Raw genomic sequence first — 26,918 nt, forward strand, 5'->3', positions numbered from 1 at the left:
ATTTGTTGAAATGTTTCTGAAATGACATCTATCACTTAATGAAATACTTCTGTGTCTGGACCTCTGCGCCAGTGACATGAGTCTCACGCGTATATAAAATAATGGAAAGTTCTCTGGTAATTATGCACTGCGACTATTGTGCAGTTTATCCCTATTTCCCCCTTTACACGGCATTGGGCGATTGTGGAGCATCTGCCGCCTCTTGCTGCTTCTTGGCTTTCTGCGACCATGGTCAGAAGTCCAAGATTTCCTATTTTAAGGGCATGTATCAGAGGCAGACATGATGATTGTGCACGGTCAGTGCGTCGTGCCGCCGCTCGTCCAGCTGCCGAGGATCCTCCGTGCCCAGTCCTCATCTAGGTCATCAGAAACGATTGCAGCTGATTTAAACCCAAAACGGTCCATTAATGTGATGGTGCTGATGAACGTATATTATACACAGACTTTACACCACCGCTCATCCACAAGAGGGAATCTAAATCCGGCTTCATTAATATCCTCATTTCTACTATAAACTACAAATTAAATTCTATGTATTATCAAATATTTAAATATTTAACACAGAAAAGTAAGAAAACGAAGGAAACTGTTACATTATATCTCCAGATAATTAAATCTCAGGTGTCTCCATCCAATCCGGGCCCTCTCTGCACAAATCAGCATATGTCTACCATTTACTGCCACCAGGGTCTGGTAAATACAGGACACGTTCCCCTCTGGGGCGGACACATGGGGCCCTGGAGGTCGGGGGCCACAATCAGCTGCAAAGAGGAATTGTGCACTATGAGGCGCCATTGGACCGCACAGAGCCCGTATACTGCTCCTGTTCACTCCTGGTTCCATGAAACATTGTATCATCGTAAAGCATAAAATATAGATACTACATGGATACAAAGCAGTCATTGCTCAAACCAATTCCTATGAAAAGTGTTTCCAGAATGTCCTGATATTGGAGATGCCGCCATTAGTCGCCACTTGCTATTTTTCCTCCTCGCTTTCCAAGAGCCAGAACTTTCTTATTTTTTATAGACATAGAGAATTGGGTGATTATTTTGTCATCAGATAAGTTGGAGTTTTCATAGAATTCATTCATTTTTTCCTAAAATTTACTTAAAATTAAATTAAAAAAAAAGAAAGAAAAAAAATGTACAAGGGGCAGAACTGAACAAAAAACAGCAATTCCAAAGTTGTTTCTTTTGGGATTTGCTTTTATACAATTTGCGCTTTTAGGTACAAAGTAACCTGATCACTTCATCCTGCGGATCACTGGATCACTGGATCACTGCATATGGTGATACTAAATTTATTGAGCTACTTAAAAAAATAAAAAAAAAACCCTTATGTTATTCAAAATGTAAAAACAGAACACAATGTTTTATTTTAAGATTCTTTCTCTAGAGTGATATCAGGGCTCATTTTTCGGCGGGGGGAGCCGGAGTTCTTACAGCCATGATTTTGGGGTCCACAAAACTTTCTAATGTATTTTTATTCCATTTTATTGTGGGAGGTTCTATGAACAAAAATCAGCAATTTGGCATTTTGTTTTTTTTTTCCTGTTTTGGATTCCTGGTGTATGACAGATGTTTTGTTATTTTATTAGTTGGACAATATCACTAAATGCATTTTGAGGGGGGAAAAAAGGCAATTTAGCCATAGATTTTGTGGGGTTTCTATTTTTTAAGTTTTAACGTTTTTTTTTTTAAATTTAGTTTGTCTTTTTACTCTTCCATTTACTTAGCATGCGGCAATGGAATTTCCCCCGAACACTCAGTAACATAAGACACTTTGTTACATGGGGACGTAGCGTGCCTGTGATGAGGGGATCATATGCCATAGGGAAGGAAGAGCAGAGGAAGGGGCCAAACAGTGCAGACGCCATCACTGATGATATCTTGTTTGAGATTTAGAAGCTGGGTAAAGGAAGGTAGGTAGAGAGGAAACGGAAGGAAGGAAGGAAGGAAGGAAGGAGAGAAGGGAGGGAAGGAAGGGAAGGAAGGAAGGAAAGAGAGAAGGGAGGGAAGGAAGGGAAGGAAGGAAGGAAGGAAGGAAGGGAGAGAGGCAGAGAGGGAGGGAGGGGAAGGGAAGGAGACACGGGAAGGAAGGAAGGGAAGAAGAGACGGAAGGAAAGAAAGAAGGGAAGGAAAGGAAAGAAGGGAAGGAAGAAAGGAAGGGAAGGAAGAAAGGAAGGGAAGGAAGGAAGAAAGGAAGGGAAGGAAGGGTAAGAAAAAAGGAGAGGAAGGAAAGGAAAGAAGGGAAGGAAGGGAAGAAAAAAAGGGAGAAAGGAGGGTAGAAAAAAAACAGAGGGAGGAGAGGGAAGGAAAGGAAGAGATATGAAGGAAGAGAGTGACAGAAGGAAGCAAGGAAGGAAAAAAGGAAAAAGAGGCGTGAAGAGTTATGGAGAAAGAGAGAGAGAATGAAGATAATGAGGAAGAAAGGAGGCAAAGGAGGAAGAAAGGGAAGAAGTAATGAAGGAAGGAAGGAGGGAAGGAAGAAAGGAACATAGAAAGGAAGAAGGTATGGGGGATGCTCAGTGTGGGGTTGTCAGTGAGAGGGAGAAAAAAAAGGATATTAGGGAGAGAGAAGTGTGAAGATAAAAGGAAGGAAGGATGGAAGGGAGGAAGGAAGGAATGAAAAGGGATGGAGAGAGAGAGAGGAACAGAGGGAATATAGAAAGGAAAAAAGAAGTGAAGAGGGTTGGAGGGAGAGAGAGAATAAAGATCATGAGGAAGAAAGGAAGAAGGAAGGGAAGAGGAAATGGAGATACAAGGAGAGTGGTGTCAGTGAGGAAAAGGAAAGAAAATAATGGAAAAAGAGGGAAGGAAGAAGGAAACAAGAGAGGAGAGAGGATGAGGTTAGTAGGGCGAGTGGGAGAGATACAAGGTGGAATGGAGGGATGGATTAGGGAAGGAAAGAGGAAGGAGTGAGTAAAAAGAAAGGAAATAGTGAAGGAAAGAAGGAAGGCGCTTCATCGTGTGAGGTGGCTTTTGCTGTCACTGGTCCTGTATTTTACAATCGGGCACAGACTCAGCAGCCGGGACCTAATAGACCAATGTTAGTTTCCATTCGGAGCAGGAATAGAACATTCTACACATTCACAGAACAATCACTTCATTCTAATTTGGCAACTACTTATGAAATGAAAATCGCACAACGCCGCAGGTCAGTTCCCACCTTGAGGAGGTCATAGTTCTGAATCCCGTTCTTGCCCACATCTGGATCAATGGCTGATGGGACGGAGAATCTAGAATTGACGGCTGTGTTTTCAGGAATGGAAATATTGATGACTGTAGATGGAAACAGAGGAGCATTGTCATTGATGTCTTCAATCAAGAAGCGGATCTTGACCAACCTGAAGACTTCATCTGGAAGAACAGCCACTTCCACCTCATAGAAGCATTTATTTTCCGTAAAGACACCCGAGCAAAGCTTTTCCCGGTCTATACGATTGGAGGTGGTGAAGATCTCACCAGTGTTCTCTTCAACTCGGACCAGGGGAACATCTCCAGTCTTGTAGACCAGTTTGAACTGAAGTGGGGTGGAGAGCGCAATGTCAGGGTCCAACGTCAGATTCAGGTCCCTCAGCAAGTTTCCAATGGATATGTTTTCACCCTGTTCTTCTCTTATAATGTAGTTCTTTTCCTGAGCACCAGACTCGTATACGATACAGGCTATTAAAACTGCCAAGATGTACGTTGCAGATAGCAAGTCCATCTCCAGAATGAGTCTTCAAATGCTGGACCTAGAAAAAAGCATAGAAGAGATCAAAAACTGCACCAGAAAAGGAGGAAACACCTCTAACACCGGACAGCGCCTCAAGATCTGAGAGACTGATCCGTCTACGTTTACAGCGTTTATATAATGTAATCTGACTAATTAGTCCCCAAAGACATAAAGCTTTTTCTGTCAGTTGTAAGTCTAAGCGGTCACAATCAGAATAAAAAACTTTGCATAGATCAAAAGTACCAACAAATTTAACAATGACGGCTACACTGCTCAGTACTGCTCTATAATGCCCACCATGCTGCTGCTGTCTCATCTTGGTGCTGGAATGACAGCTACACTGCTCAGTACTGCTCTATCATGCCCACCATGCTGCTGCTGTCTCATCTTGGTGCTGGAATGACAGCTACACTGCTCAGTACTGCTCTATCATGCCCACCATGCTGCTGCTGTCTCATCTTGGTGCTGGAATGACAGCTACACTGCTCAGTACTGCTCTATCATGCCCACCATGCTGCTGCTGTCTCATCATGGTGCTGGAATGACAGCTACACTGCTCAGTACTGCTCTATCGTGCCCACCATGCTGCTGCTGTCTCATCATGGTGCTGGAATGACAGCTACACTGCTCAGTACTGCTCTATAATGCCCACCATGCTGCTGCTGTCTCATCTTGGTGCTTGAATGACAGCTACACTGCTCAGTACTGCTCTATAATGCCCACCATGCTGCTGCTGTCTCATCTTGGTGCTTGAATGACAGCTACACTGCTCAGTACTGCTCTATAATGCCCGCCATGCTGCTGCTGTCTCATCTTGGTGCTTGAATGACAGCTACACTGCTCAGTACTGCTCTATAATGCCCACCATGCTGCTGCTGTCTCATCTTGGTGCTGAAATGACAGCTACACTGCTCAGTACTACTCTATAATGTCCAACATGCAGCTGCTTTCTAGTAAATGAAACAATTTTTTTCCCAGCTACACTGCTCATTACTGCTCTATAATGCCCGCCATGCTGCTGCTGACTCACCTTGGTGCTGGAATGACAGCTACACTGCTCAGTACTGCTCTATAATGCCCGCCATGCTGCTGCTGACTCACCTTGGTGCTGGAATGACAGCTACACTGCTCATTACTACTCTATAATGCCCGCCATGCTGCTGCTGACTCACCTTGGTACTGGAATGACAGCTACACTGCTCAGTACTGCCCTATAATGCCCGCCATGTTGCTGCTGTTTCATCTTGGTGCTGAAATGACAGCTACACTGCTTAGAACTGCTCTATAATGTCCGACATGCAGCTGCTTTCTAGTAAATAAAACAATAAACTTTTTTCACAGCTACACTACTCAGTACTGCTCTATAATGCCCACCATGCTGCTGTTGTTTCATGTTGGTGCTGCTGCTGTCTCAACTTGGTGCTGGAATGACAGATACACTCCTCATTACTGCCCTATAATACCCACCATGCTGCTGCTTTTTAGTAAATAAAACCAAAAACTAGTTTCACAGCTACACTGCTCAGTACTGCTCTATAATGCCCGCCATGCTGCTGCTATCTTATCTTGGTGCTGGAACAACAGTTACACTGCCCACTAATAGAAAGTCTTCCATGTTGCTGTTATTTTGTAAGACTTTTATGCTACGCAAGTGCTGGAAACATGTAATCCCTTTGACCGAACATAAAATATAAACAACTTCAAACACATATGTAACCAATATTGGGAATCCATAACTTGCCTGATCTGCCTAGGTCACCACTATCATCCTCAGACCACAAACCCCACACAGGACCAAGTGATTAATGCAATTCTGTATGGAGACTAACGGCAGCCATGGGTCAAGACCAGTCCATACTGGCAATTGTAACCAACCAATATACATTATAAACAGACAACAGGTGACCAGCTGTGTACGCCATAACAGAGCATACCGGAGCATACAATGGTGCTAGGCAGTCTGAGGAGGCAAACAATGTCTGCATCAGGAGGATAGAGGCATGTCATGATAGGGACCCAGTAAAGAGATACGCCTTGTCGCTGGCTGCTGGGCTCTCATAAACTGGCCACTTTTTGGACTGGGTTTCTCAACTGTTCTATCTTCAACAGCAGTAATTCAGGCCCATAACTCCCATATGTAATGTTTGTTTGCTGAAGCGCTACGGAGTGCAGCTGGCTATCTTTCAGAAGTGAAAACCTAGCACGACGCCCTACAACCATAACCTTGATACGTCCAGTTTGGCAACAATCTCAGGTCCGAATCGTTTTAGGACTGATACTTTGTAAATTAGAGCATTTTAGGCAGGTTTGAGAATCCCGTAAGGCTACAACCCCACGATCGGGATCAGCTGAGTTTTTGAGGATTTCTGTACCATCTCCACACTTTACTTGTGTTTTTTTCATTGCATTTTTGTTGCTACGTTTTAATCTAGTTTTTGACACTGTTTGCGATTTCATCTTTTAAATAAAACTGTTTTGTGTTTGAAACGTCCTGGTATTGACATCATTAGGTGTGGATTACATGCGCTTTTCATGAGTTTCTGCTGCATAAATGCACCAAAAAACAATGTGCGTATTTTACCTGCAGAATTTTTGTATCTAATGCAAATCTTTAGGGAAAATCCACACCGAAAAGTCAGCGCACCCACAAGAGAAACTCACATGCTGCGGATGGAAAAACGCCCTGCGGGTCAGTTAAGGGAGCGTAAAACTTGGGGCTGATTTCTATTAATCCCATCCACTTTGCTTGTACTATAAAACGATGTGTTTTTGCAAGAAAAGGGAGTAAACTCACCGTGGGCACGTACCCTAAGGGTATTTGTGTACACTGTTAAAAAGAATTTAAACAAAAAATACACCAAAAATGTACCAAAAAACGCATGCGGTTTTGATACATTTTTGGTGTGTTTTTTTGTGAATTAAATGGCTAGAAAAGCTAAAAAATGTAGGAAAAAACTGACCAAAAAACGTATGCGGTTTTGATGCATTTTTTGTGCATTCAATGGCTGGAAGAGCTAAAAAAAATGCAGGAAAAAAACAGACCAACAGTTGGCATGATGCTTCTTTTTTCTGAACCAAAAACTGCAACGAAAAAGCAGTAATGTGCGCACAGTATTTCTGATTTCTCATAGACTTTTCTGAGATAAGGATAGACACGCAGATTTTGGCAATAAACTGCACGATAAACTGCACCAAATACACATCAAAAACTGCACCGTGTGCACAGGGCCTTGGTATCACATTTAGGGTGAAGGCAAATTCAATGTCTCCAACTAGTGGCCACAATTAGATCTGCGTCCGTTCTCACTCTTAGGCCCGCGTGGTTGTTCAGCCTCGGATCGCATGTTTATATCTGTATCAGGTTTATAAATGTGATTTCGGAGGATATAACACGGGGATATGTCACGGTCGCGGTGACGGACGGCTCCGCACTTCTCTCCCGGTGATTTAGTATCTCGGTCGGATGCAGATTTATCGCGCAGACTCGGGGTCTAATAGACTCGCGCTTAGAAAAAACAGGTTTATGGACATCAAGTTGAGAATTGATATTGTCAGGAATAATTGAGTATAATGAGCAGGAAATTATCGCATGGGTAATTATAGCAGAACCGTATATATGGCGGATATAGCGGGATCCAGCAATTAGCGCTCATTATATCTTTACGTTGTATGATGGAAATGCAATTAGAACACGAGGCAGATAATATTACGCTTCTTAAAGGATTTTGCCTAATTTGTTCAAAAACGCTTTTAACCCCTTAATGGCTGTCAATAGTTTTGTTCCCTACACATTAGAATAAACTCTGCACGGATATATAGGACAGGATCACGAGAGCGGTCTCCGGATCTGACGACCAGAACTGGGGCCACCTCCGATGCCTCTCCGAGGACGCTCAGTGATCGCTTGCTGCAAAGAGAACAACTGAGCTCTGATTGCAGCAGCCGCCTAATCAGAGGCGTCCGATGTAAAATAAGAAATGAAGCCCTTATCCTGGGATTATTCCCTGCGGCTCCATGTCCCTGTGCACACGGAGGATCATTTTACCAGCCGCGCTCCGTGTCTGCCCGCCGCAGCTGACGGGGAGATTCATTTCATGCCCGGAGACTGACTGGCACTTATTGTGTAAAGCCGCAACCAGCAGCATTTTCTACAGATTTAATAAGAAGAATATGTGACCCTCATTAAAGTGGGAAAGAGAATAAACAAGAAATGTGCAGATAACTCCGAGACGCCGGCGACGAAACACGATCACTCACCGGGGACGGGACCAAAAGACCCAGCAATGAAATACACGAATAATCATCAGCGGGGGCGCAACACATGCAAAATATGTGAACCCCATTATCTGCAACATATGCTACCCAGGAGGTTTCTATCCACTCTCTATATGGACACATACGCAGGTTTTTCCCTCCGCTCTCTATACAGACACAGCTGCAAGTTTTTCCCTCCGCTCTTTATACAGACACATCTGCAGGTTTTCCCCTCCGCTCTCTATACAGACACATCTGCAGGTTTTTCCCTCCGCTTTTTATACAGACACATCTGCAGGTTTTCCCCTCCGCTCTCTATACAGACACATCTGCAGGTTTTTCCCTCCGCTCTCTATACAGACACAATTGCAAGTTTTTCCCTCCGCTCTCTATAAAGACACATCTGCAGGTTATTCCCTCCGCTCTCTATACAGACACATCTGCAGGTTTTCTCCTCCGCTCTCTATACAGACACATCTGCAGGTTTTTCCCTCCGCTTTTTATACAGACACATCTGCAGGTTTTCCCCTCCGCTCTCTATACAGACACATCTGCAGGTTTTTACCTCCGCTCTCTATACAGACACAATTGCAAGTTTTTCCCTCCGCTCTCTATAAAGACACATCTGCAGGTTATTCCCTCCGCTCTCTATAAAGACACATCTGCAGGTTTTTCCCTCCGCTCTTTATATAGACACATCTGCAGGTTATTCCCTCCGCTCTCTATAAAGACACATCTGCAGGTTTTTCCCTCCGCTCTTTATATAGACACATCTGCAGGTTTTTCCCTCCGCTCTTTATATAGACACATCTGCAAGTTTTTCCCTCCACTTTCTATAAACACACATCTGCAGGTTTTTCCCTCCGCTCTCTATACAGACACATCTGCAGGTTTTTCCCTCCGTTCTCTATACAGACACATCTGCAGGTTTTTCCCTCCGCTCTCTATACAGACACATCTGAAAGTTTTTCCCTCCGCTCTCTATAAAAACACAACTGCAGGTTTTTCCTCCGCTCTCTATATAGACACATCTGCAGGTTTTTCCCTCCGCTCTCTATACAGACACATCTGCCAGTTTTTCCCTCCGCTCTCTATAAAAACACAACTGCAGGTTTTTCCTCCGCTCTCTATATAGACACATCTGCAGGTTTTTCCCTCCGCTCTCTATACAGACACATCTGCAAGTTTTTCCCTCCGCTCTCTATAGACACATCTGCAGGTTTCCCCTTCGCTCTCTATAAAGACACATCTGCAGGTTTTTCTCTCTATCTCAAGTGAAATTAGAATAAACCTTCCCTGTTTTAGGTCAAATAGGAACCAAAATTATTTCTATTTGACAAATGTCAAAATAACGAGAGAGAGAGAGAGAGAGAGAGAATGCTTTCAGGCATTTTTATTACTTTCTGCAAAGTCAGAAGTTTTCATTCACTAAGAGTACTGTGCCTTTACACAATATGGGACCGCCCATATGATGATGTCATATCTTTGGAAGCTTCTGATAGGTTTATTGGCAACATCTGAGTTAATTAGAGACACACCTGTGGATGTATTGTAATGCACACCTGAAACACATTGTTTCTTTGTGTAGCATCATGGGAAAGTGAAAAGAAATCAGCCAAGATCTCAGGGGGAGAATTGTGGACTTGCACAGTCTGGTTCATACTTGGGTGCAATTTCCAGATACCTGAAGATGTCTCGTTCATCTGTACAAACAATTATACGCAAGTACAAAGAAGATGGGAATGTGCAGCCATCATACCACTTAGAAAGCAGAGGGGTTCTGTGTACCAGAGGTGGTCGTGCTTTGGTCAGACATGTGCGGATCAACCCAAGAACAAAAGCAAAAGACCTTGTGAAGATGCTGGCGGAAGCTGGTAACATTGTGTCATTATCCATTAGTCATTATGCTGCAGGTCTGCGCCACCCCGTCACTGGCCACCTCCTGTCTGCTGCAGGTCTGCGCCACCCCCTGTCACTGGACACCTCCTGTCTGCTGCAGGTCTGCGCCACCCCCTGTCACCGGACACCTCCTGTCTGCTGCAGGTCTGCGCCACCCCCTGTCACCGGACACCTCCTGTCTGCAGGTTCCCAAGAGGAAAGGAGCGGAGTAAAGCATGGTGGTCTGTAACCACGGAGACACATAAATCTGTATAGACGCTGTATACACAAAACAGTAAATATTTTCACTTATTTTTTTAAGCACATGGAAATAATAATAAAAAAAGAGATTGAAAAAAATATTTAAATCCTCTCATAGTTAAAATAAAAGTTTTTCAAACTATTCAAAAAGTTTTTTGCTTCGAAGCATAATCCTTATCTGACAATAAAACTTCACTACAATCACAACAAATCATCCAGAGAAAGAGAAACCGCAGAAGAGAAGCACGAATATTCCGAAAGAAAGAAACAGCCGCAGAAATGTGATCCCCACCGGGCACCGGCATCTGCCGCGGATTAAAATAGAGAAATGTGCATCACAACTCATCACCGAGAGCAACAAATCAACCACACCGGAATATGGATGTAGCAGAGCCGAGACCCTCACATCCAAACTCCCAATAGAAAAATGAGTGGTGTTACATGGGACTGCAGGTGACATCTACTACATTATCTGTACTCAGAGATATCACTGTGTTATCTGTGGTGTTACATAGGACTGCAGGTGACATCTACTACATTATCTGTATTCAGAGAGATATCACTGTGTTATCTGTGGTGTTACATAGGACTGCAGGTGACATCTACTACATTATCTGTACTCAGAGCGATATCACTGTGTTATCTGTGGTGTTACATAGGACTGCAGGTCACATCTACTACATTATCTGTACTCAGAGAGATATCACTGTGTTATCTGTGGTGTTACATAGGACTGCAGGTGACATCTACTACATTATCTGTACTCAGAGAGATATCACTGTGTTATCTGTGGTGTTACATAGGACTGCAGGTGACATCTACTACATTATCTGTACTCAGAGAGAGATCACTGTGTTATCTGTGGTGTTACATAGGACTGCAGGTGACATCTACTACATTATCTGTACTCAGAGAGATATCACTGTGTTATCTGTGGTGTTACATAGGACTGCAGGTGACATCTACTACATTATCTGTATTCAGAGAGATATCACTGTGTTATCTGTGGTGTTACATAGGACTGCAGGTGACATCTACTACATTATCTGTACTCAGAGCGATATCACTGTGTTATCTGTGGTGTTACATAGGACTGCAGGTCACATCTACTACATTATCTGTACTCAGAGAGATATCACTGTGTTATCTGTGGTGTTACATAGGACTGCAGGTGACATGTACTACATTATCTGTACTCAGAGAGATATCACTGTGTTATCTGTGGTGTTACATAGGACTGCAGGAGACATCTACTACATTATCTGTACTCAGAGAGATATCACTGTGTTATCTGTGGTGTTACATAGGACTGCAGGTGACATCTACTACATTATCTGTACTCAGAGATATCACTGTGTTATCTGTGGTGTTACATAGGACTGCAGGTGACATCTACTACATTATCTGTACTCAGAGAGATATCACTGTGTTATCTGTGGTGTTACATAGGACTGCAGGTGACATCTACTACATTATCTGTACTCAGAGAGAGATCACTGTGTTATCTGTGGTGTTACATAGGACTGCAGGTGACATCTACTACATTATCTGTACTCAGAGATATCACTGTGTTATCTGTGGTGTTACATAGGACTGCAGGTCACATCTACTACATTATCTGTACTCAGAGATATCACTGTTATCTGTGGTGTTACATAGGACTGCAGGTGACATCTACTACATTATCTGTACTCAGAGGGATATCACTGTGTTATCTGTGGTGTTACATAGGACTGCAGGTGACATCTACTACATTATCTGTACTCAGAGAGAGATCACTGTGTTATCTGTGGTGTTACATAGGACTGCAGGTGACATCTACTACATTATCTGTACTCAGAGAGATATCACTGTGTTATCTGTGGTGTTACATAGGACTGCAGGAGACATCTACTACATTATCTGTACTCAGAGAGATATCACTGTGTTATCTGTGGTGTTACATAGGACTGCAGGTCACATCTACTACATTATCTGTACTCAGAGAGATATCACTGTGTTATCTGTGGTGTTACATAGGACTGCAGGTGACATCTACTACATTATCTGTACTCAGAGATATCACTGTGTTATCTGTGGTGTTACATAGGACTGCAGGTGACATCTACTACATTATCTGTACTCAGAGAGATATCACTGTGTTATCTGTGGTGTTACATAGGACTGCAGGTGACATCTACTACATTATCTGTACTCAGAGAGTTATCACTGTGTTATCTGTGGTGTTACATAGGACTGCAGGTGACATCTACTACATTATCTGTACTCAGAGAGATATCACTGTGTTATCTGTGGTGTTACATAGGACTGCAGGTGACATCTACTACATTATCTGTACTCAGAGAGATATCACTGTGTTATCTGTGGTGTTACATAGGACTGCAGGTGACATCTACTACATTATCTGTACTCAGAGAGAGATCACTGTGTGATCTGTGGTGTTACATAGGACTGCAGGTGACATCTACTACATTATCTGTACTCAGAGAGATATCACTGTGTTATCTGTGGTGTTACATAGGACTGCAGGAGACATCTACTACATTATCTGTACTCAGAGAGATATCACTGTGTTATCTGTGGTGTTACATAGGACTGCAGGTCACATCTACTACATTATCTGTACTCAGAGAGATATCACTGTGTTATCTGCGCTGTTACATAGGACTGCAGGTGACATCTACTACATTATCTGTACTCAGAGATATCACTGTGTTATCTGTGGTGTTACATAGGACTGCAGGTGACATCTACTATATTATCTGTACTCAGAGATATCCCTGTGTTATCTGTGGTGTTACATAGGACTGCAGGTGACATCTACTACATTATCTGTATTCAGAGAGATATCACTGTGTTATCTGTGGTGTTACATAGGACTGCAGGTGACATCTACTACATTATCTGTACTCAGAGATATCACTGTGTTATCTGTGGTGTTACATAGGACTGCAGGTGACATCTACTACATTATCTGTACTCAGAGATATCACTGTGTTATCTGTGCTGTTACATAGGACTGCAGGTGACATCTACTACATTATCTGTACTCAGAGAGATATCACTGTGTTATCTGTGGTGTTACATAGGACTGCAGGAGACATCTACTACATTATCTGTACTCAGAGAGATATCACTGTGTTATCTGTGGTGTTACATAGGACTGCAGGTCACATCTACTACATTATCTGTACTCAGAGAGATATCACTGTGTTATCTGTGGTGTTACATAGGACTGCAGGTGACATCTACTACATTATCTGTACTCAGAGATATCACTGTGTTATCTGTGGTGTTACATAGGACTGCAGGTGACATCTACTATATTATCTGTACTCAGAGATATCCCTGTGTTATCTGTGGTGTTACATAGGACTGCAGGTGACATCTACTACATTATCTGTACTCAGAGAGAGATCACTGTGTTATCTGTGGTGTTACATAGGACTGCAGGAGACATCTACTGCATTATCTGTACTCAGAGATATCACTGTGTTATCTGTGGTGTTACATAGGACTGCAGGTGACATCTACTACATTATCTGTACTCAGAGATATCACTGTGTTATCTGTGGTGTTACATAGGACTGCAGGTGACATCTACTACATTATCTGTACTCACAGAGATATCACTGTGTTATCTGTGGTGTTACATAGGACTGCAGGGGACATCTACTACATTATCTGTACTCAGAGAGGAATCACTGTGTTATCTGTGGTGTTACATAGGACTGCAGGTGATATCTACTACATTATCTGTACTCACAGAGATATCACTGTGTTATCTGTGGTGTTACATAGGACTGCAGGTGATATCTACTACATGATCTGTACTCAGAGAGATATCACTGTGTTATCTGTGGTGTTACATAGGACTGCAGGTGACATCTACTACATTATCTGTACTCAGAGAGATATCACTGTGTTATCTGTGGTGTTACATAGGACTGCAGGTGACATCTACTACATTATCTGTACTCAGAGAGATATCACTGTGTTATCTGTGGTGTTACATAGGACTGCAGGTGACATCTACTACATTATCTGTACTCAGAGATATCACTGTGTTATCTGTGGTGTTACATAGGACTGCAGGTGACATCTACTACATTATCTGTACTCAGAGATATCACTGTTATCTGTGGTGTTACATAGGACTGCAGGTGACATAATACAAACATGTTACAAATTGAAGTTTAGATGCATCAGTAATAAACACTTTGCGTTCTATCTTCTGACCGGTTCTGATCCGCGCTGCAGCAGAGATCGGGACGGATCTTAGAACTTGATTTACAGGTAACTGCAGTAATTTGCACAAATTGTTACATTTTTTGTTTCATCATTGTTAGAGCTCTATGGCAGCCCCTTCGATGAAGACCACCCATAGCAGTAAGAGGTCCCCGCCACTACGGGTCCCATTGTGTGTGCCAGGACCTGAGAGCCGTCACTGTCACTATATTACAGAGCCGTATCTGAGGCCGTTACAATGTGTCAGCGCAGTCTGCGGCTTAGAAGAAGGAAGGGCACCGGCTGCTTCCCTGTCACTTAGAGGTGAGTGCGCAGTAAAATCCTCGGGTGCTCGGTACTCGGATCAAGCCGGTTGGACACTTGGACAAGCGCAACTCTAGTACCGAGTCTTATGGAAGTCAATGGGAAACTTGAGCATTTTTCCGGAAGACTATTAGCTGCACTTTTTTCAATCTGTACATGAACCAGGTGGCTCAGGATGAGCAGATCTATAGGTCTCATCCACATAGAGCTGCAGGGCATCGGACTGTGCGAAGGAAAAAAATAATTGGTGAAATGAACCATCATCATCCTCCTCATCTGTAAGAATAATCTAAGCCCCCCCAACCCCGGAATATTCCTTTAAGTGCTTTTCCAGACATGCTGCGACCTCTTTACAATTCATGGAATAGTAAAATGTCATGTTTCTGGGCTGTAATTCTCTGGGTATCAGTGATAATCCGCTAATAAGAGATATAAAGCGCCTGACATTTCCGATACAGAAACAACTTTATATTCAGCAACTGAGAAAAACAGCAAAAATGAAGCCTCCAAATGTATCAACCTGATTAAAAGGCGAGGATCACACGGCCGCGTCCAGCGCAAAACGTGCGAGAAGCGGCGGTTACAGGGGAACGCGAGGGGCGTCCTGTGCACGAGGACATCGCTGGAACAGGAGAGAATCTGCAACTTTATCATTCACTTTGTGTTTTAAAGGGGCTTCCCCCCAAACTGGGAAGAATTGCAAGAAGCCTGGAAAGCAATCAAATCTGGAAATTAACCTCTTATTAAAAACACAAATCCATTCCATTGTTAAGGACGGAGGGATTCAACATTGTATTATTTATAGCTTGTTACCTAGGTTACCAGCCACTGCTGCAATGTATCAGAGGTGACCGGTCTACTGGCAATGAGCGCAGCGCTTACATACACTCACCAAAAAAGTTTGTAAGTGCTGATCTGGATTTGGCCAGATTGCTGGATCTGACCCCCTTCCGTGTCCTCGCACTCCTCAGATGTAGCAGCAGAGAGCACACAGTGTGGATCAGCGGAGGAACCAGCAGAGAGCACACAGTGTGGATCAGCGGAGGAACCAGCAGAGAGCACACAGTGTGGATCAGCGGAGGAACCAGCAGAGAGCACACAGTGTGGATCAGCGGAGGAACCAGCAGAGAGCACACAGTGTGGATCAGCGGAGGAACCAGCAGAGAACACACAGTGTGGATCAGCGGAGGAACCAGCAGAGAGCACACAGTGTGGATCAGCGGAGGAACCAGCAGAGAGCACACAGTGTGGATCAGCGGAGGAACCAGCAGAGAGCACACAGTGTGGATCAGCGGAGGAACCAGCAGAGAGCACACAGTGTGGATCAGCGGAGGAACCAGCATAAAACACACAGTGTGGATCAGTGGAGGAACCAGCAGAGAGCACACAGTGTGGATCAGTGGAGGAACCAGCAGAGAGCACACAGTGTGGATCAGCGGAGGAACCAGCAGAGAGCACACAGTGTGGATCGGCAGAGGGACCAGCAGAGAACGCACAGTGTGGATCAGCGGAGGAACCAGCAGAGAGCGCACAGTGTGGATCAGCGGAGGAACCAGCAGAGAACACACAGTGTGGATCAGCGGAGGAACCAGCAGAGAGCACACAGTGTGGATCAGCGGAGGAACCAGCATAAAACACACAGTGTGGATCAGCGGAGGAACCAGCAGAGAGCACACAGTGTGGATCAGCGGAGGAACCAGCATAAAACACACAGTGTGGATCAGTGGAGGAACCAGCAGAGAGCACACAGTGTGGATCGGCAGAGGGACCAGCAGAGAACGCACAGTGTGGATCAGCGGAGGAACCAGCAGAGAGCACACAGTGTGGATCAGCGGAGGAACCAGCAGAGAACACACAGTGTGGATCAGCGGAGGAACCAGCAGAGAGCACACAGTGTGGATCAACGGAGGAACCAGCAGAGAGCACACAGTGTGGATCAGCGGAGGAACCAGCAGAGAGCACACAGTGTGGATCAGCGGAGGAACCAGCAGAGAACACACAGTGTGGATCAGCGGAGGAACAAGCAGAGAACACACAGTGTGGATCAGCGGAGGAACCAGCATAAAACACACAGTGTGGATCAGCGGAGGAACCAGCAGAGAACACACAGTGTGGATCAGCGGAGGAACCAGCAGAGAGCGCACAGTGTGGATCAGCGGAGGAACCAGCAGAGAACACACAGTCTGGATCAGCGGAGGAACCAGCAGAGAACACACAGTGTGGATCAGCGGAGGAACCAGCAGAGAACACACAGTGTGGATCAGCGGAGGAACCAGCAGAGAGCACACAGTGTGGATCAGCGGAGGAACCAGCAGAGAGCGCACAGTGTGGATCAGCAGAGGAACCAGCAGAGAGCGCACAGTGTGGATCAGCGGAGGAACCAGCAGAGAGCGCACAGTGTGGATCAGCGGAGGAACCAGCAGAGAGCGCACAGTGTGGATCAGCAGAGGAACCAGCAGAGAACACACAGTGTGGATCAGCGGAGGAACCAGCAGAGAGCGCACAGTGTGGATCAGCGGAGGAACCAGCAGAGAGCGCACAGTGTGGATCAGCGGAGGAACCAGCAGAGAGCGCACAGTGTGGATCAGCGGAGGAACCAGCAGAGAGCGCACAGTTCGGATCGGCGGAGGGACCAGCAGAGAGCGCACAGTGTGGATCGGTGGAGGGGACCAGCAGAGAGCGCACAGTTCAGATCGGCGGAGGGGACCAGCAGAGAGCGCACAGTTCAGATCGGCAGAGGGACCAGCAGAGAGCGCACAGTTCGGATCGGCGGAGGGACCAGCAGAGAGCGCACAGTTCGGATCAGCAGAGGGACCAGCAGAGAGCGCACAGTTCGGATCAGCAGAGGGACCAGCAGAGAGTGCACAGTTCGGATCGGCGGAGGGACCAGCAGAGAGCGCACAGTTCGGATCGGCGGAGCGACCAGCAGAGAGCGCACAGTTCGGATCGGCGGAGGGACCAGCAGAGAGCGCACAGTTCGGATCAGCGGAGGGACCAGCAGAGAGCGCACAGTTCGGATCAGCAGAGGGACCAGCAGAGAGCGCACAGTTCAGATCGGCAGAGGGACCAGCAGAGAGCGCACAGTTCGGATCGGCAGAGGGACCAGCAGAGAGCGCACAGTTCGGATCGGCGGAGGGACCAGCAGAGAGCGCACAGTTCGGATCGGCGGAGCGACCAGCAGAGAGCGCACAGTTCGGATCGGCGGAGCAATCATGACACTGGCCTGAACTGCCAGTCACCTGTAAACACGAAGCGGAGAGTCAGAGAACCAGTGCCCAGGAGACAGCTGACACCCCCGGTAATCCTTCACTAGGTTAATATGTTTGTTGACAATGAATGGAAATATTTACAGAGAAATGAATCAGATTGTCACAATGTATCTGTCTTCCAATGCGCCTGTATCAGGAGGAGCAGGATGACTTTTTAGCCTATCTCTGCATTAGGCCGGCGTCACACGAGTGCAATAATCAGATGAGTGCAATCTGATAACAAATCACACTGCACTTGGCCCAATGTTTTGCAATGATGCAGGTCAGATCTGGGTATTTTTCCTAAGCTGTAACTGAGCTGAGGGAAAAATGGCTGCATGCTGTGATTGGCTGCACATATCGGACGGCGCTCCCATACACGTCTATGGGAGAGTGTGAAACATCGGACAGCACTCGGATATAATCAGTCCAATATACACAGAGACAATGGAGAAGATGGAGACATTAATCTCTTCTCTGCATCCGTGATCCCATTCTTGCATGTGAGAGAATCAGATCACAGTGATGACGCTCGCAGCAAAGTCTGAGCCGAGTGTCATTAGCGGATCATCTCCGACGCTATACGCTAGTGTCACCCCGGCCTTAGGGTGCGCTCACACGAGCGTATAAATCAGACGAGCGCGGTGAGAGAATCTGGCAATGCACTCGGCCCCATGATAGACAATGCTGCAGCTCAGAGCAGCGAGGTTTTTTTCTGAGCCCTAAACGGACTGAACATGCTGCGATCACAAAATCACAAAAGTTGCAAAACTATTCTTTCAGTACGAGTTGCACAATCAAATTTACAATATTTCAGTTTTTACCCTTAGGCGGGCTTTGCACGCTGCGACATCGGTAACAATGTGTTACCGATGCTGCAGCGATAGTCCCGCCCCCGTCGCACGTGCAATATCTAGTGAAAGCTGCCGTAGAGATTATTATCGCTACGGCAGTTTCACACGCACATACCTGCCGTGCGACGTCCCTCTGGCCGGCGACCCGCGGCGACCCGCGGCGTCACAGCGACGTCACACGGCAGGCGGCCAATAGAAGTGGAGGGACGGAGATGAGCAGGATGTAAACATCCCGCCCACCTCCGTCCTTCTCATTGCAGCCGGCGGCAGGTAAGGTGAAGTTCCTCGCTCCTGCGGCTTCATACACAGCGATGTGCGCTGCCGCAGGAGCGAGGAACAACATCGTACCTGTCGCACCATCGGCATTATGGAAATGTCGGAGGCTGCAGCGATGATACGATAACGACGCTTTTGCACTCGTTCATCGTATCAAAAAGGTTTTACCCGTTGCGATATCGACTGCGACGCCGGATGTGCGTCACTTTCGATTTGACCCCATCGACATCGCACGTGCAATGTCGCAACGTGCAAAGCCGCCCTTTGAATCTCAATTGTTTCTAGGAAAGGAAAATGCAGTCAGTGGTAAATAAATCATATATGTAACCTGTGCCACTGCCCAGGGCCCAGTATGTGGTAGGGGCCCAGTATGTGGTAGGGGCCCAGTATGTGGTAAGGGCCCAGTATGTGGTAAGGGCCCAGTATGTGGTAGGGGCCCAGTATGTGGTAAGGGCCCAGTATGTGGTAGGGGCCCAGTATGTGGTAAGGGCCCAGTATGTGGTAGGGGCCCAGTATGTGGTAAGGGCCCAGTATGTGGGAAGGGCCCAGTATGTGGTAAGGGCCCAGTATGTGGTAGGGGCTCAGCATGTGGTAAGGGCCCAGTATGTGGTAGGGGCCCAGTATGTGGTAGGGGCCCAGTATGTGGTAAGGGCCCAGTATGTGGTAAGGGCCCAGTATGTGGTAAGGGCCCAGTATGTGGTAGGGGCTCAGCATGTGGTAAGGGCCCAGTATGTGGTAAGGGCCCAGTATGTGGTAAGGGCCCAGTATGTGGTAGGGGCTCAGCATGTGGTAAGGGCCCAGTATGTGGTAAGGGCCCAGTATGTGGTAAGGGCCCAGTATGTGGTAGGGGCTCAGCATGTGGTAAGGGCCCAGTATGTGGTAGGGGCCCAGTATGTGGTAAAGGCCCAGTATGTGGTAGGGGCTCAGCATGTGGTAGGGGCCCAGTATGTGGTAAGGGCCCAGTATGTGGTAAGGGCCCAACATGTGATAAGGGCCCAGTATGTGGTAGGGGCCCAGTATGTGGTAGGGGCTCAGTATGTGGTAAGGGCCCAGTATGTGGTAAGGGCCCATTATGTGGTAGGGGCCCAGTATGTGATAAGGGCCCAGTATGTGGTAGGGGCCCAGTATGTGGTAGGGGCCCAGTATGTGGTAAGGGCCCAGTATGTGGTAAGGGCCCATTATGTGGTAGGGGCCCAGTATGTGATAAGGGCCCAGCATGTGATAAGGGCCCAGTATGTGGTAGGGGCCCAGTATGTGGTAGGGGCCCAGTATGTGGTAAGGGCCCATTATGTGGTAGGGGCCCAGTATGTGGTAAGGGCCCAGTATGTGGTAAGGGCCCATTATGTGGTAGGGGCCCAGTATGTGATAAGGGCCCAGTATGTGATAAGGGCCCAGTATGTGATAAGGGCCCAGTATGTGGTAAGGGCCCAGTATGTGATAAGGGCCCAGTATGTGATAAGGGCCCAGTATGTGATAAGGGCCCAGTATGTGATAAGGGCCCAGTATGTGGTAAGGGCCCAGTATGTGGTAAGGGCCCAGTATGTGGTAAGGGCCCAGTATGTGGTAGGGGCCCAGTATGTGGTAGGGGCCCAGTATGTGGTAAGGGCCCATTATGTGGTAGGGGCCCAGTATGTGGTAAGGGCCCAGTATGTGGTAGGGGCCCAGTATGTGGTAAGGGCCCAGTATGTGGTAGGGAAACAATATGTGATAAGGGCCCAGTATGTGGTAAGGGCTCAGCATGTGGTAAGGGCCCAGTATGTGGTAAGGGCCCAGTATGTGGTAAGGGCCCAACATGTGATAAGGGCCCAGCATGTGGTAAGGGTCCAACATGTGATAGGGGCCCAGTATGTGGTAAAGCCCAGTATCTGATAGGGACTCAGCATGTGGTATTGGTCCAGCATGTAGTAGGGCCCAGCATGTGGTAGGGGGCCCAGCATGTGGTAGGAGCCCAGCACATGGTAGGGGCCCAGCATGTGGTAGGGGCCGAGCAGATTGTAGGGGCCCAGCAGGTGGTAGGGGCCCAGCATGTTGTAGAGGCCCAACATGCGTTAGGGGCCACTGGCACCTTAAAGCATCTTCCTCCCCTAGTAGCTTGCATTGCTGACTTTTAGCGGATGCTCCGAGTTAAGCCATCAGGTTGAAGCATTGATCCCTGGGCCTTTCCTATCAGTGATGACCTTGGTTGGTCCATGGCAGTTTTGCATTGATTATTGTTACTAATGGGAGACCTTATAAAGTGGACAGGACGCCTCCAGCATCACATAGTTATGGCCCAAACCCAAAAGTTACATCATAACAGGGGCAGCCAGTGACCAGAACCAGTGATGCATCGGTGACAATTGTATTGACACCTAAACCATCAACACATCCCGAAAATCATCCTCATCTCTCACCCTCCATTACCTCCACCCCATGATGGACAGATATCAATGGGAGTGATCGCTGGCCCCTCGCTGTGGTGCATGCTGCGAATGTTCTCCCCAACAGCAGAGGGGCCCGAATGTTCTGCAGATCCCCATTTCTATTCACATAGACACTTGTGAATTATGTAACTAAATGAAATATTAATCTTCAGTAAAGAATCTATCACCTCTGGATCACAGAATGCTGCCTCAGATGTAACTATCGTACGCAGCTTTACATGTGAGCAGAGTACAAGACGGGATCGATTCAAGAAAAGATCCAGAGGATCTACAGAGTTACCAGACAGAAAATCTCACCACTTTCTATGACTGTTACACAAACAAAATACTACGGCACATTTTTAGTTAGTAGGGTCTACGGTTTACCCCCCATGTATGAGGTGGCAGCACCCTGAGACCACTCCATAATACAATTAGAAAAGCAAAAAAGGGCTTTAATCTGGTCAAGAAGCATCAAATTCTTTATTTATATGAAGTTAAAACAAAAGGTCCAAAAAGAAATGACATAAAGACACATAATTAGTGATGAGCGAGTATGCTTGTCACTACTCGGTACTCGCACGAGTATCACTGTACTCGGGCTACTCGGCGGGGACCGAGTAATCTCGCAATACTCGTGCTGTACTCGTGGTCTTCATGTTGGCGCTCTTTTTAGAGCCAGCCCTTATGCAGGGATTGGCTGGCAGACCACTGCAATGCCACAGCCCTGTTGTGGAATTGCAGTGATTGGCCAGCCCTCACAGCATGACCGTGCCTTTAGGCCGACACTTCCCCGCTCGGCTACGGCCCCTCCCGCACTCCACTCCGCGTGTATATATATATGCACGCTTACACACACACGCACGGTTTTTTTTTTAATTTACAGTTTTATGGTTTCTACATGCTGCCGGTGGTCATTTCAGAATAATACTCGGGTCCCCCATAGGATAACATTGGGCTCGTTGCTCGGGCCGAGTACACGAGTATCTTGGGATGCTCGGCCCGAGCCTCGAGCACCCGAGCTTTTTAGTACTCGCTCATCACTACACATAATAAATTCCACACGGCCCAGGGTTTACATGGAACTTGTGTTTTCTTGCCCTCGACCAAGATGGAGTCTTTTGCCTCATCTTGCCCTTGAACTTCCTGTCTGCCCTGCTTATAAGTCCTGTTCCGGGATTTATTCCTTCCCTGAGTATTTTGTTCTGTTGGCTCCTGAGTTTCTGGACTTTCTGCATGTTATTTCTGTGCTCTGCCTCATTACGGTTCAGCTGCCTGCAGTCAACGGTGCATTACCCTGATCCTGGCTGTGGTTCCCTCCCTTCAAGACCCCTAGGAGCTAATTCTGCTGGATACCCTTGATCTGTAAGAACTAGTTTCTCTGTTTGCAATCAGTGTTCTTTATCCAAGACTCTATCTGTATGGGCTGTGTGCTGGACTTATGCGGGACTTTATTCAGCCCTAAGAAGTACACTGATAACTGTTTGTTTGCTGTGCGCACTTCTGCATATAACTTTTGGACACTCATGCACTAATGTTATGCGCACATATGCATATAACGTCTGGACATTCACCACTTGTTTGCTACCTGTACTCCTGCATATTATTCTGCACATTCACCACTTGTTTGCTGTGTATACTCCTGCATTTTATTCTGGGCATTCACCACTTGTTTGCTGTGTATACTCCTGCATATTATTCTGCACATTCACCACTTGTTTGCTGTGTATACTCCTGCATTTTATTCTGGGCATTCACTACTTGTTTGCTGTGTATACTCCTGCATTTTATTCTGGGCATTCACTACTTGTTTGCTGTGTATACTCCTGCATTTTATTCTGGGCATTCACCACTTGTTTGCTGTGTGTACTCCTGCATATTATTCTGGGCATTCACCACTTGTTTGCTGTGTGTACTCCTGCATATTATTCTGGGCATTCACTACTTGTTTGTTGTGTATACTCCTGCATTTTATTCTAGGCATTCACCACTTGTTTGCTGTGTGTACTCCTGCATTTTATTCTGGGCATTCACCACTTGTTTGCTGTGTGTACTCCTGCATATTATTCTGGACATTCACAAGTTAGTGTGCTTTGCACTTACATTTAATTTGTAGTTGAGTACTGTTACTCTCTATTATTTCCACTGCAAGTTTCTTATTTGTTAATTCAGAGTATTTACCCAGGCCTTATCTCAGTTTTGTTATATTCCGCACTATCAGATTCCAGAGTATCTACATAAATGTTACAGAGACACTGAAAGTATCCTAGGTCTCATATACATCAGTCACTGTCAACTATACATAAAGTATGAGCCAAGTGGTTCAAATTACAAGGTTCAAATGAGACCTACAAGAAAAATAATCATACTTACTAAAGTGCCAGTGCTCTAAATATTGTAGAAAAACCTCTGTAGGGAGACAATGCACGTTTCACATTAATTGTTATCACTTGTTCATGGGATATCATGAGAATATTCATGGGGATTAAGCAATAAAAAATCAACGCGAAACGCGCATTGGGGTCTCCCCTGCAGAGATTTTTCAAATCTTTATAGCACTGGCATTTTAGTAGGTATGATTATTTTTCTTGTCGGTTTCATTTGCACTTTGTAATTTGAACCACTTGGCTCATACTTTCTATATAGTTGACAGTGACTGATGTATATGTGACCTAGCTACTTTCAGTGTCTCTTGTGCTACACCCACTGTTTTCCTTGTAGGCGTTCTCGTGTGCTTTTTAATATGTTTCTTTATGTCCTTTGTTTTTGGACCTTATATATAAAAATAAAGAATTTGCATGTTTCTTGATCAGATAAAACTCCTTTTTGCTTTTCACTTTCTACGACTGCAGGAATGAAACATCTGTGCGATCATGTCTACAAAAAATCATCATGGTTCCTTGAGATGGATGGCAGGGCTGAACCATTAGCGGTAGAGCCAGATATCTGGAGTCTAATTCTCTGTAGCAGGATGTATTATTAACCTGCCGCTATTTCCGTCCCATGACTGAATCCAGCACGCTTCTCATTTTATGTCATAATCTGGATGGCACCTCGCCGGCTCGTGTTCATGGCGTTACGTGGCGGGAGAGACAACTATTGCAGCTGCTTCCTTTATGATGACCTCCTTCTCACCTTACCAAGCAGCAAAAAAGCCGCCTTGATATTTTAAGATTTATTCAAGCAAAATTGGTAACTGGCGTTAAGCACCTAGCAACGCGCTGATTAGGATAACACAGATGGTGGCAGAAAGGCGCCGAATACATCGAGGCCGCACGCAGAAGAAGAATTTATAAAAAATTCAGGGACTGCGAGAAAATTAGAATTTCCTTCTACAGATAAAGCCCCAGACGCCTCTCGGGGCCACAGCTCAAGACTTTCTACATTGGCTGCGAATAAGGCACAGACCTACAACTAAAGTATCAGAACTAGGGCTCACAAAGGGTTAAGGACGAAATCTATAGAACGAAACGATGCAATGAAACATTCGTGCTGAAGAAGCCAACGGATGAGTCACTATTGATGGCAGTGGGGGAGACGGTGCGGATCCAGGAGCAAGAAGTGTATTTATTACACAGATTTAGGTGTATATCATTGGTCTGCATTATCCATTTATCCGTTCATTCAGAGAAGTATAAAATTAAATTAATGGTAGCAAATTAATACAACTAAAAAAAGTAAAGAAAGAAAAAGGATGAAAAAAAGAGTAAGAAACGCAGGATAAGGAGAAAGGGGCGGCGGTGGTGAAGAAAACGGCAAAAGAGTAGTAGAAACAGGAGGATGAATTGGAGACTCTTATGTCAACCATGGATTATGATGTGGTGGGCATTATGGAAACCTGGCTGGATGAAAGCCATGACTGGGTGACAAACATACAGGGTTATAGTACATTTAGGAAGGACAGGAAAGGCCAAAAAGGTGGTGGGGTGTGTATATTTATCAAATCTAACCTAAAACCTGTGTTGTATGATGACATTGAGGGGAACAGCAACAATGTAGAGTCAGTATGGGTAAATGTACATGGGGAGGGGAATAATGGAAAAATGCTAATTGGAGTTTGCTATAAGCCTCCTAACATACCTGAACAAATGGAGGGTGAAATGCTGGAACAAATTGAAAAGGCAGCTAATAATAATAATCGGGTTCTTATTATGGGGGATTTCAACTATCCAGACATACAGTGGGACATAGAATCTTCTGGTTGTGCTAAAAGCTGTAAGTTCTTATCTACCATTCAAGACCATTTCCTCTCTCAGATGGTAGGTGAACCGACCAGGGGAGATAATCTGCTAGATCTGGTCCTGTCAAATAGAGCGGATACAATTTCAGATCTACAGGTCCGGGAGCACTTGGGCACCAGCGATCATAATATGGTAAGCTTCAACGTAATATTCAATAGAACATTTCAAAGGGGAAATGCTAAAACCTGGAATTTTAGGAAAGCTGATTTCAACAAATTAAGGGAAGAGCTTAAATGTGTAGATTGGGACAGAGTCATGGTAACTGGGGATACCGAACATAAATGGGGTAAGTTTAAGGATATACTGCTAGAGTCCTGTAAAAAACGTATACCCTCTGGTAATAAAATGTCCAGGAATAAAAAGAAACCACTATGGATAAATAAGACTGTACAAAGTATAATAAAACAAAAACAAAGGGCATTTAAAATCTTAAAGGGAAGGTGTCGCGGATTTTTATAATCCAAACAATGATTACTTGTAAGATAACATGAAGTTATAATGTTATCTTGCAATAAATAAAGATGTCTTTCAGTTTTTATAATCTTTGAAAGCTGGCAATGGGGGCTGCCATTTTACATTCCAAGTTCTAGCACGACAGTGCAGCCTCAATTTACAGCACCTCATGGACATAGGGGATAGTAGTCGGATCCCGACCCCTTTAGTTCTGTTACTACTCAAATGGTAACGCCTATGTGGGCTGCCCAATTCCCAGCCGTGGGTGGGTTCAGCCGCCATTTTTCCATAGCCCACGATTTTGGCTGGGCTGTATTTTTTCCCCCTACCGCCAGGATCTGAAGGAACAAGCAGCACCAGCTTCTGTCCTAACAGCTCCGCCTCCTAGAACAGAACCAGCCTTACCGACAGCTGAAGATCAGCGTTGATCCGTTGAGGGGCGGCGTGCAGCGGTGGAGGACCGGAGCTGACCTGTGGAGCAGCGTGCAGCGGTGGAGGAGCAGCGTTCATCTGTGGAGGAGCAGCGCTGATCGGTGGAGGAACGGCGGCGTGCAGCGGTGGAGGACCGGAGCTGACCTGTGGAGCAGCGTGCAGCGGTGGAGGAGCAGCGCTGATCGGTGGAGGAACGGCGGCGTGCAGCGGTGGAGGACCGGAGCTGACCTGTGGAGCAGCGTGCAGCGCTGGAGGAGCAGCGTGCAGCGGTGGAGGAACGGCGGCGTGCAGCGGTGGAGGACCGGAGCTGACCTGTGGAGCAGCGTGCAGCGGTGGAGGAGCAGCGCT

At 45.9% G+C, this 26,918-nt stretch overlaps 1 protein-coding gene across 4 annotated transcripts in view; it reads right to left on the reverse strand.

Annotated features, from left to right (window-relative positions):
* The window catches only part of PCDH11X (protocadherin 11 X-linked), a 1,518,547-nt gene that overhangs the window by 1,291,771 nt on the left and 199,858 nt on the right, over positions 1–26,918 (reverse strand). For all 4 annotated transcript variants that reach the window (XM_075323062.1, XM_075323063.1, XM_075323067.1 and 1 more), the window contains exon 2: positions 3,172–3,739. In XM_075323062.1, coding sequence (XP_075179177.1) covers positions 3,172–3,711 — 540 coding nt within the window. In that variant the 5' untranslated portion in view covers positions 3,712–3,739. The remainder of the gene's footprint in view (positions 1–3,171; positions 3,740–26,918) is intronic.

Source organism: Anomaloglossus baeobatrachus, chromosome 9 (assembly GCF_048569485.1).
Source record: "Anomaloglossus baeobatrachus isolate aAnoBae1 chromosome 9, aAnoBae1.hap1, whole genome shotgun sequence".
NCBI lineage: Eukaryota > Metazoa > Chordata > Amphibia > Anura > Aromobatidae > Anomaloglossus > Anomaloglossus baeobatrachus.